Genomic DNA, 12,354 nt, shown 5'->3' on the forward strand with positions numbered 1-12,354 from the left:
AGAAGATTATTCTGTCTATAGGCTACCAAGTTATCAACTTCCAAATAGGCATATAGAACGAGCAGCATTGTTAAGGTAAGGGTTAAGGTGAGGGGTTAAGGTTTAGGGTAGGAAAGTCCCAAGGAACCCGGATAGCACTGACCCCCTCACAACAAGTTATACTATGCACTCCATCCTAACGTGAACGACTCAAGCAGTTTACCATAGACCCCCCCCCCCCAGAGCTGTCTTCTACACAAAGTTGTAAGGAAACAGAACAGAGACAGCCAGGCAGAAAAGAGGGTTGTAATTTCGCAGATGTGATTAGTTACATTCTGTATTACAAAACCCTTCAAATGGTGAGACTCTCCCCCCAATTAGTCTTTCATTCAAAATTATATTCTTTATTTAAAACAAAGTGCATAACTTAAATCAACAAACATGGCTGATCAACAGCTGTGGGCTCATCTCGAGGCAGACTTTAGGGTAAACATTGTTTAAATGAAGATAACAACGAGACTCCCAAATGATACCAAACACTAGACAGATAGCTGCTTACCTACTTGCCTCAGTAGCTATCTGGTACATGGATGAAAACAAAGATAATATGATAACTTAACATTGTTTGTCAGTTAAAGTGGTGGCTTTTCAGAAGATAATTAAGTTATATTGTACCCTGATCTGTATGTGCTTTAGTCAACTCCTACTTTTGCCTACATACTGTAGGTATGCATGACCAGGCTAACTATGGTAGGTGGGTATGTAAAAACTAAAACAGCGTAGAAACCATGCATAAAAGAAAGACAATGCCCTGAAACACAAACAATGGCTACCTGTTTGTTTGCATGTGGATCAAATATAACACCAAGGATAAGTACACATTCAGCTTTGGGAGTATTACAAGGTAAAGCAGCATGATTGTCCAAAGACTAACTTTCACCAGGATGGATAAATATGTAATAGTTGTTGCTTGGCTATAGGAAAGATCCATGTCTGATAGTGGCATACATCAACATGCATAGCCTGGGAGAACAGGTATGTATACTCACATACTCCCACACTTCTCTTACCATGAAATAGCATGACGTTAAGATATCCAAACCTAAAATGTATGCTTGAAATAAACCATAAAAAGTACATTTAAAAATAAACTACATGATCTAATCCCTGGAAAAACTGAATCATAGTGAACAGAACCCTGATTAAAGCGAACGCTTCTGAAAGTATGACTCACATTTTCTTGAGGTGGTGGTCACCAACCCATGGTCCTAGGGAGGAACAGGGTGTGCAGGCTTTTGTTACAACCCATCATGAACACACCTGATTCAGCTAGTCAGTTCATCTTAATGACATAGATTAGCTGAACTAGGTGTGTTAGTGCTGGGTTGGAACAAAACCTTGCATACCCTGTGGCCCTCAAAGACCATGATTGGTAACCACTGCCATAAAAAGAAGGATACTCTCTCGTTTCTCATCTTCCTCTTAAAAGAGTCTGGTCTTTGCCTTCTCTTGTCCACCATTGACTGCAGCCCAGCCTCTTCCTCCCTGGCTATCCTCTTCATCATTATCATCACTGTCATTGTTGTGTGCCCAGCTTGCCTTAAGAGGGGTGAGCTCTGGTGCAATCACATCTCCATCCTAAATAAATGTGATCACAAACACACAGGGATACCAGTGTAAATTTTAAACAGGGAAAATACTGTGTGTTGTGCAGGTAAAATATTGATAGCTAGCTGGCTTAGCCTTGCACTGTCAACGTAAAAACGCTAACAACTTGAGATAAAATGATATATAAATGAAAGCGAGAGGCCTCCTGACCTGAGGTTTGGAGAAGTTCATATCCATGCACCACTGGACAAAGTTCTTCTTAGCTGCCTCCATGGTCCTCTCATCGGTCTTCTTACAGTAGACCCTGATAAGCTGCTCAGCAAACCGTTCTGGCAGCAGCTTGGACACCTACAGGAACAACAATTTCCTTATATCATGTTTCCAAGCTCCAAAAATGATTAGATAATAAAAAATAAAAAATAAAAATATGTAATTGAAGTAGTGACCTGGTCCTTGCGGATCCGGTAAGCTTTGGTTGGGTCGTTCTTACAGTAGAAGCGCACTTTGTCGATGGGGTTCTTCTCCTTCATACCCCAGTCCATGTTGATGATCTGATAGAGAGAAAGAGAGAGGGGGAGAGATGGACTTACAAAGAGATACCTATGTTCAACAGAACAACTGGTAACTGTTTTCAATCAGTTCCCTGATTGAGGTGAAAAGACTGGACACTCACATTGACAACAAAGTCCCCTGGCTGCAGAGTAACATTTTGAAGGTCATTCTGAGGCCTGGACCTCGCCACACAGCCTGCCCAGTCCAGGAGCTTTTCCTGGGGGAAGAGAAGACGAGGGTGAGAGGTACATAATATGAATCTCGTAGAAAGCTCCGCTAGTATGCCATGGAAGGATATCCTCTCTCCAAACACACGCACACACACCTGTGAAACCTCCATTCGCTTCTCAGCCTGAGTCTGTCCCACACACTTGTAGAGGCGTCTGCAGGTGATGTTTTGGAGGATCTCTCTGGCCTCAGCCAGCTCAGAGGATGACGAGTACAGAATCTGCTCAAACACATGGTCTACAGGGGAAAGGAGGAGAGAGGGAGAGGGGAGAGACAAGGTGATAAGGAGTGTGGGAAGATGAGAGGTAATCATGCAACCCAAACACAGCAGTAATTGTATGGACAGCAATGTGCCACACAAAAAAAAACAGGTATGGAAAACCCAGCCTGTTTGGACAGCCTTGACGCCTGGCATAAAACCCAGACAACCAGAGGTTTGAGAGTAAGTAGAACAGACCAGAGCCATTCTACACTTTATATTTCTATGGGGTTGAACGGACCTGTGAGTTTAGTGTAGGCCTCCATGTTGTCTATTGCTGTGGAGATGGTGAACATCTTTCCCCCTGAACCTTGTATCTGGATGTGGGGGTCTGCCTTTAAAAAGGCCTCTGTGATCCTGAAAAAAAGACAAGACAATATAACATCTAATTTTGAACATATAAAATACAGCAGAAAAAAATCTATTTCTGAGAACCTGTATGAATGTATAAAATATAGGAAATAACACAGATATACAGTACCAGGGGAAAGATTGGACACCTACTCATTCCAGGGTTTTTCCTTTGTATTCTACTTTGTAGAATGATAATGAAGACATCAACATTAAGACATGTTAAACAAATCAAAATATATTTTATATTTGAGATTCTTCAAAATAGCCATAATGAGACATGAGGGAGGGGGAGGCCATAATGAGACATGAGGGAAGGGGGGGGCATAATGAGACATGAGGGAGGGGGGCATAATGAGACATGAGGGAGGGGGGGGGCATAATGAGACATGAGGGAGGGGGGGCATAATGAGACATGAGGGAGGGGGAGGCCATAATGAGACATGAGGGAAGGGGGGGCATAATGAGACATGAGGGAGGGGGGGGGCATAATGAGACATGAGGGAGGGGGGGGGGGGCATAATGAGACATGAGGGAGGGGGGGGCATAATGAGACATGAGGGAGGGGGGGGCAATAATGAGACATGAGGGAGGGGGGGGCAATAATGAGACATGAGGGAGGGAGGGGGCAATAATGAGACATGAGGGAGGGGGGGCAATAATGAGACATGAGGGAGGGGGGGGCAATAATGAGACATGAGTGAGGGGGGGGGCAATAATGAGACATGAGTGAGGGGGGGGGGGGCATAATGAGACATGAGGGAGGGGGGCATAATGAGACATGAGGGAGGGGGCATAATGAGACATGAGGGAGGGGGAGGCCATAATGAGACATGAGAGGGGGAGCCATAATGAGACATGAGAGGGGGGAGCCATAATGAGACATGAGGGGGGAGCCATAATGAGACATGAGGGAGGGGGGGCATAATGAGACATGAGGGAGGGGGGGGGGGCATAATGAGACATGAGGGAAGGCGGGGGGGCATAATGAGACATGAGGGAAGGGGGTGGCATAATGAGACATGAGAGGGGGGGGCATAATGAGACATGAGAGGGGGGCCATAATGAGACATGAGAGGGGGGGCCATAATGAGACATGAGGGAGGGGGGCCATAATGAGACATGAGGGGGAGCATAATGAGACATGAGGGAGGGAGCATAATGAGACATGAGGGAGGGGGAGCCATAATGAGACATGAGGGAGGGGGAGCCATAATGAGACATGAGGGAGGGGGCCATAATGAGACATGAGAGGGGGGGGCCATAATGAGACATGAGGGAGGAGGCCATAAAGAGACATGAGGGAGGGGGAGGCCATAATGAGACATGAGGGAGGAGGCCATAAAGAGACATGAGGGAGGGGGCCATAATGAGACATGAGAGGGGGGGGCATAATGAGACATGAGGGAGGAGGCCATAAAGAGACATGAGGGAGGGGGGGGCATAATGAGACATGAGGGAGGGGGGGGGGGCATAATGAGACATGAGTGAGGGGGGGCATAATGAGACATGAGTGAGGGGGGGGGCATAATGAGACATGAGGGAGGGGGGGCGTAATGAGACATGAGGGAGGGGGAGGCCATAATGAGACATGAGAGGGGGGAGCCATAATGAGACATGAGGGGGGGGCATAATGAGACATGAGGGAAGGGGGGGGGGCATAATGAGACATGAGGGAAGGGGGGGGGGGGGCATAATGAGACATGAGGGAAGGGGGGGCATAATGAGACATGAGGGAGGGGGGGGCATAATGAGACATGAGGGAGGGGGGGGGCATAATGAGACATTAGGGGGGGCATAATGAGACATGAGGGAGGGGGGGCAATAATGAGACATGAGGGAGGGAGGGGGCAATAATGAGACATGAGGGAGGGGGGGGCAATAATGAGACATGAGGGAGGGGGGGCAATAATGAGACATGAGGGAAGGGGGGGCAATAATGAGACATGAGGGAAGGGGGGGGGGCATAATGAGACATGAGGGAAGGGGGGGGGCATAATGAGACATGAGGGAGGGGGGGGGCCATAATGAGACATGAGGGAGGGGGGGGCCATAATGAGACATGAGGGAGGGGGGGGGCATAATGAGACATGAGGGAGGGGGGGGGCATAATGAGACATGAGGGAGGGGGGGCATAATGAGACATGAGGGAGGGGGGGGGCAATAATGAGACATGAGGGAGGGGGGGCAATAATGAGACATGAGGGAGGGGGGCAATAATGAGACATGAGGGAGGGGGGCATAATGAGACATGAGGGAGGGGGGGCATAATGAGACATGAGGGAGGGGGAGCCATAATGAGACATGAGGGAGGGGGGGCATAATGAGACATGAGGGAGGGGGGGCATAATGAGACATGAGGGAAGGCGGGGCATAATGAGACATGAGGGAAGGGGGTGGCAAAATGAGACATGAGAGGGGGGGCATAATGAGACATGAGAGGGGGGGGGCCATAATGAGACATGAGAGGGGGGGGGGCCATAATGAGACATGAGGGAGGGGGGCCATAATGAGACATGAGGGGGAGCATAATGAGACATGAGGGAGGGAGCATAATGAGACATGAGGGAGGGGGAGCCATAATGAGACATGAGGGAGGGGGCCATAATGAGACATGAGAGGGGGGCCATAAAGAGACATGAGGGAGGGGGAGGCCATAATGAGACATGAGGGGGGGGGGCATAATGAGACATGAGGGAGGGGGGCCATAATGAGACATGAGGGAGGAGGCCATAAAGAGACATGAGGGAGGGGGCCATAATGAGACATGAGGGGGGGGCATAATGAGACATGAGAGGGGGGGCCATAATGAGACATGAGGGAGGAGGCCATAAAGAGACATGAGGGAGGGGGCATAATGAGACATGAGGGAGGGGGGGGGGCATAATGAGACATGAGGGAGGGGGGGGGCATAATGAGACATGAGTGAGGGGGGGGCATAATGAGACATGAGGGAGGGGGGGGGCATAATGAGACATGAGGGAGGGGGGGGCGTAATGAGACATGAGGGAGGGGGAGGCCATAATGAGACATGAGAGGGGGAGCCATAATGAGACATGAGGGGGGAGCCATAATGAGACATGAGGGGGGGGGCATAATGAGACATGAGGGAAGGGGGGCATAATGAGACATGAGGGAGGGGGGGGGGGGGCATAATGAGACATGAGGGAGGGGGGGGGCCATAATGAGACATGAGGGAGGGGGGGGCATAATGAGACATGAGGGAGGGGGGGGCATAATGAGACATGAGGGAGGGGGGGGGCAATAATGAGACATGAGGGAGGGGGGGGCAATAATGAGAAATGAGGGAGGGGGGGGCAATAATGAGACATGAGGGAGGGGGGCATAATGAGACATGAGAGGGGGGGGGGCATAATGAGACATGAGGGAGGGGGGCCATAATGAGACATGAGGGGGAGCATAATGAGACATGAGGGAGGGAGCATAATGAGACATGAGGGAGGGGGAGCCATAATGAGACATGAGGGAGGGGGCCATAATGAGACATGAGAGGGGGGGCCATAATGAGACATGAGGGAGGAGGCCATAAAGAGACATGAGGGAGGGGGAGGCCATAATGAGACATGAGGGGGGGGCATAATGAGACATGAGGGAGGGGGCCATAATGAGACATGATGGAGGAGGCCATAAAGAGACATGAGGGAGGGGGCCATAATGAGACATGAGGGGGGGGCATAATGAGACATGAGGGAGGGGGGGCATAATGAGACATGAGGGAGGGGGCCATAATGAGACATGAGAGGGGGGGGCATAATGAGACATGAGGGAGGGGGGTGTATAATGTCTGGGTTGGCGCCCCCCCTTGGGTTGTGCCGTGGCAGAGATCTTTGTGGGCTATACTCAGCCTTGTCTCAGGATGGTAAGTTGGTGGTTGAAGATATCCCTCTAGTGGTGTGGGGGCTGTGCTTTGGCAAAGTGGGTGGGTTATATACTTCCTGTTTGGCCCTGTCCGGGGGTGTCCTCGGATGGGGCCACAGTGTCTCCTGACCCCTCCTGTCTCAGCCTCCAGTATTTATGCTGCAGTAGTTTATGTGTCGGGGGCTAGGGTCAGTTTGTTATATCTGGAGTACTTCTGATGTCCTATCCGGTGTCCTGTGTGAATTTAAGTACAATGCCTTGCGAAAGTATTCGTCCCCCTTGAACTTTGCGACCTTTTGCCACATGTCAGGCTTCAAACATAAAGATATAAAACTGTATTTTTTTGTGAAGAATGAACAACAAGTGGGACACAATCATGAAGTGGAACGACATTTATTGGATATTTCAAACTTTTTTAACAAATCAAAAACTGAAAAATTGGGCGTGCAAAATTATTCAGCCCCCTTAAGTTAATACTTTGTAGCGCCACCTTTTGCTGCGATTACAGCTGTAAGTCGCTTGGGGTATGTCTATCAGTTTTGCACATCGAGAGACTGAAATTTTTTCCAATTTCTCCTTGCAAAACAGCTCGAGCTTAGTGAGGTTGGATGGAGAGCATTTGTGAACAGCAGTTTTCAGTTCTTTCCACAGATTCTCGATTGGATTCAGGTCTGGACTTTGACTTGGCCATTCTAACACCTGAATATGTTTATTTTTGAACCATTCCATTGTAGATTTTGCTTTATGTTTTGGATCATTGTCTTGTTGGAAGACAAATCTCCGTCCCAGTCTCAGGTCTTTTGCAGACTCCATCAGGTTTTCTTCCAGAATGGTCCTGTATTTGGCTCCATCCATCTTCCCATCAATTGTAACCATCTTCCCTGTCCCTGCTGAAGAAAAACAGGCCCAAACCATGATGCTGCCACCACCATGTTTGACAGTGGGTATGGTGTGTTCAGGGTGATGAGCTGTGTTGCTTTTACGCCAAACATAACGTTTTGCATTTTTGCCAAAAAGTTCAATTTTGGTTTCATCTGACCAGAGCACCTTCTTCCACATGTTTGGTGTGTCTCCCAGGTGGCTTGTGGCAAACTTTAAACAACACTTTTTATGGATATCTTTAAGAAATGGCTTTCTTCTTGCCACTCTTCCATAAAGGCCAGATTTGTGCAATATACGACTGATTGTTGTCCTATGGACAGTCTCCCACCTCAGCTGTAGATCTCTGCAGTTCATCCAGAGTGATCATGGGCCTCTTGGCTGCATCTCTGATCAGTCTTCTCCTTGTATGAGCTGAAAGTTTAGAGGGACGGCCAGGTCTTGGTAGATTTGCAGTGGTCTGATACTCCTTCCATTTCAATATTATCGCTTGCACAGTGCTCCTTGGGATGTTTAAAGCTTGGGAAATCTTTTTGTATCCAAATCCGGCTTTAAACTTCTTCACAACAGTGTCTCGGACCTGCCTGGTGTGTTCCTTGTTCTTCATGATGCTCTCTGCGCTTTTAACGGACCTCTGAGACTATCACAGTGCAGGTGCATTTATACGGAGACTTGATTACACACAGGTGGATTGTATTTATCATCATTAGTTATTTAGGTCAACATTGGATCATTCAGAGATCCTCACTGAACTTCTGGAGAGAGTTTGGTGCACTGAAATAATTTTGCACGCCCAATTTTTCAGTTTTTGATTTGTTAAAAAAGTTTGAAATATCCAATGAATGTCGTTCCACTTCATGATTGTGTCCCACTTGTTGTTGATTCTTCACAAAAAAATACAGTTTTATATCTTTATGTTTGAAGCCTGAAATGTGGCAAAAGGTCGCAAAGTTCAAGGGGGCCGAATACTTTCGCAAGGCACTGTATGCTTTCTTTCTCTCTTTCTTTCTCTCTTTCTTTCTCTCTTTCTTTCTTTCTTTCTTTCTCTCTTTCTCGGAGGACCTGAGCCCAAGGACCATGCCTCAGGACTACCTGACATGATGACTCCTTGCTGTCCCCAGTCCACCTGGCTGTGCTGCTGCTCCAGTTTCAACTGTTCTGCCTGTGATTATTATTATTTGACCATGCTGGTCATTTATGAACATTTGAACATCTTGCCCATGTTCTGTTATAATCTCCACCCGGCACAGCCAGAAGAGGACTGGCCACCCCACATAGCCTGGTTCCTCTCTAGGTTTCGGCCTTTCTAGGGCGTTTTTCCTAACCACCATGCTTCTACACCTGCATTGCTTGCTGTTTGGGGTTTTAGGCTGGGTTTCTGTACAGCACTTTGAGATATCAGCTGACGTACGAAGGGCTATATAAATAAATTTGATGATAATGAGACATGAGGGAGGGGGAGGCAATAATGAGACATGAGGGAGGGGGAGGCATAATGAGACATGAGGGAGGGGGAGGCCATAATGAGACATGAGGGAGGGGGGGGCATAATGAGACATGAGGGAGGGGGGGCATAATGAGACATGAGACATGAGGGAAGGGGGGCCATAATGAGACATGAGACATGAGGGAGGGGGGCATAATGAGACATGAGGTAGGCATAATGAGACAAGAGGGAGGAGGGGCGCATAATGAGACATGAGGGAGGGGGGGGCATAATGAGACATGAGGGAGGGGGGGCATAATGAGACATGAGGGAGGGGGCCATAATGAGACATGAGGGAGGGGGGGCATAATGAGACATGAGGGAGGGGGGGGCATAATGAGACATGAGGGAGGGGGCCATAATGAGACATGAGGGAGGGGGCGGCATAATGAGACATGAGGGAGGGGGGGGGGCATAATGAGACATGAGGGAGGGGTGGGGGCATAATGAGACATGAGGGAGGGCCATAATGAAGCTTGGGAGGGGGCCATAATTTATTTATTTTTTATTTCACCTTTATTTAACCAGGTAGGCAAGATGAGAACAAGTTCTCATTTACAATTGCGACCTGGCCAGGATAAAGCAAAGCAGTTCGACACATACAACGACACAGAGTTTCACATGGAGTAAAACAAACATACAGTCAATAATACAGTATAAACAAGTCTATATACGATGTGAGCAAATGAGGTGAGATAAGGGAGGTAAAGGCAAAAAAAGGCCATGGTGGCAAAGTAAATACAATATAGCAAGTAAAACACTGGAATGGTAGATTTGCAATGGAAGAATGTGCAAAGTAGAAATAAAAATAAGGGGGTGCAAAGGAGCAAAATAAATAAATTAATTAAATACAGTAGGGAAAGAGGTAGTTGTTAGGGCTAAAATATAGGTGGGCTATGTACAGGTGCAGTAATCTGTGAGCTGCTCTGACAGTTGGTGCTTAAAGCTAGTGAGGAAGATAAGTGTTTCCAGTTTCAGATATTTTTGTAGTTCGTTCCAGTCATTGGCAGCAGAGAACTGGAAGGAGAGGCGGCCAAAGAAAGAATTGGTTTTGGGGGTGACGAGAGATATACCTGCTGGAGCGTGTGCTACAGGTGGGAGATGCTATGGTGACCAGCGAGCTGAGATAAGGGGGGACTTTACCTAGCAGGGTCATGTAGATGACATGGAGCCAGTGGGTTTGGCGACGAGTATGAAGCGAGGGCCAGCCAACGAGTGCGTACAGGTCGCAATGGTGGGTAGTATATGGGGCGTTGGTGACAAAACGGATTGCACTGTGATAGACTGCATCCAATTTGTTGAGTAGGGTATTGGAGGCTATTTTGTAAATGACATCGCCAAAGTCGAGGATTGGTAGGATGGTCAGTTTTACAAGGGTATGTTTGGCAGCATGAGTGAAGGATGCTTTGTTGCGAAATAGGAAGCCAATTCTAGATTTAACTTTGGATTGGAGATATTTGATATGGGTCTGGAAGGAGAGTTTACAGTCTAACCAGACACCTAAGTATTTGTAGTTGTCCACGTATTCTAAATCAGAGCCGTCCAGAGTAGTGATGTTGGACAGGCGGGTAGGAGCGGGTAGCGATTGGTTGAAGAGCATGCATTTAGTTTTACTTGTATTTAAGAGCAATTGGAGGCCACGGAAGGAGAGTTGTATGGCATTGAGTTAATTAAGCAACAAACATGCTGGGCAGGCCATTATTTTGGCAACCACGACTATGTCCCCATAGGATAACAATGCCAACTCAGCTTCATCATTCATTGAATAAGATCGCTCATTTATCACAAAAGCAACTGATATTGCCAACTACTTTAATTTCTTTCTCATTGGCAAGATTAGCAAACTTAGGGATGACATACCAGCAACAAACGCTGACACTACACATCCAAGTATATCTGACAATTTATGAAAATGTGGAAGAGGTGAAAAAAGTACTGTTGTCTATCAACAATGACAAGCCACTGAGGTCTGACAACTTGGATGGAAGATTACTGTGGATAATAGTGGATGATGTTGCCACATCGTCAATTTAAGCCTACTAGAAAGTGTGTGCCGTCAGGCCTATAGGGAAGCTAAAGTCATTCCACTACTCAAGTATAGTAAAGCTCCCTTTACTGGCTCAAATAGCCCACCAATCAGCCGGTTACCAAACCTTAGTAAACTTCTGGAAAAATAGTGTTTGACAACATACAATGCTATTTCACAGTAAACAAATTGACAACAGACTTTCGGCATGCTTATAGAGAAGGACACTCAACAAGCACAGCACTTACACAAATGACTGATGATTGGCTGATAAAAATTGATGATACAATTATATAGTTCAGCTTTTGACATTGTTGATCATAGTCTGCTGCTGCAAAAACGTGTGTTATGGCTTTACACCCCCTGCTATATTGTGGATAAAGAGTTACCTGTCTAACAGAACACAGAGGGTGTTCTTTAATGGAAACATCTCAAATATAATCCAGGTAGAATCAGGAATTCCACAAGGCAGCTGTCTAGGCCTCTAACTTTTTTGAATCTTTACTAACGACATGCCACTGGCTTTGAGTAAAACCAGTGTGTTTGTTACTGGTGTAGAGAGGAGTAGGCAGGAGGCAGTCACTGGTTAAGAACTACTGCATTTATTTAAGCACCATAGAACAAAGCTGGACGAAACCCAAACGCTGCTCTACTCAAAATATATCTTAGCTGTTTTTTCAATCTTTACTAATGACATGCCTACACCACTAACAAACACACTGGTTTTACTCAAAGCCAGTGGCATGTCGTTAAAGGGTTAGGATTAGGCTTGGAGTAAAGCCAGTGGCATGCTGTTAATAAAGATTGAAAAAACAGCCCCCCGCACCTCACCGATTCACAGGGGGTTGAGTTAAATGTGGAAGACACATTTCGGTTGAATGCATTCAGTTGTACAACTGACTAGGTATCCCCTGGTTTTGTCGCACCTGGACTACTGTTCAGTCGTGTGGTCAGGTGCCACAAAGAGGGACTTGAGAAAATTGCAGTTGGCTCAGAACAGGGCAGCACGGCTGGCCCTTAGATGTACACAGAGCTAACATCAATTACATGCATGTCAATCTCTCATGGAAGAGAGATTGACTTCCTCATTACCTGTTTTTGTAAGAG

The 12,354-nt window shown here is 47.0% G+C and overlaps 1 protein-coding gene across 3 annotated transcripts in view; it reads right to left on the minus strand.

Annotated features, from left to right (window-relative positions):
* Positions 1-362: 362 nt before the first annotated feature.
* The window catches only part of LOC135558284 (deoxynucleoside triphosphate triphosphohydrolase SAMHD1-like), a 31,950-nt gene continuing 19,958 nt past the window's right edge, over positions 363-12,354 (minus strand). For all 3 annotated transcript variants that reach the window (XM_064991999.1, XM_064992000.1, XM_064992001.1), the window contains 6 exons: positions 2,868-2,983; positions 2,465-2,604; positions 2,261-2,356; positions 2,034-2,138; positions 1,798-1,935; positions 363-1,617 (listed from right to left, as the gene is read on the minus strand). In XM_064991999.1, the coding sequence (XP_064848071.1) occupies positions 1,462-1,617; positions 1,798-1,935; positions 2,034-2,138; positions 2,261-2,356; positions 2,465-2,604; positions 2,868-2,983 (751 nt within the window). In that variant the 3' untranslated portion in view covers positions 363-1,461. The remainder of the gene's footprint in view (positions 1,618-1,797; positions 1,936-2,033; positions 2,139-2,260; positions 2,357-2,464; positions 2,605-2,867; positions 2,984-12,354) is intronic.

The sequence above is a fragment of the Oncorhynchus masou genome, chromosome 17, assembly GCF_036934945.1.
Source record: "Oncorhynchus masou masou isolate Uvic2021 chromosome 17, UVic_Omas_1.1, whole genome shotgun sequence".
Classification (NCBI taxonomy): Eukaryota; Metazoa; Chordata; class Actinopteri; order Salmoniformes; family Salmonidae; genus Oncorhynchus; species Oncorhynchus masou.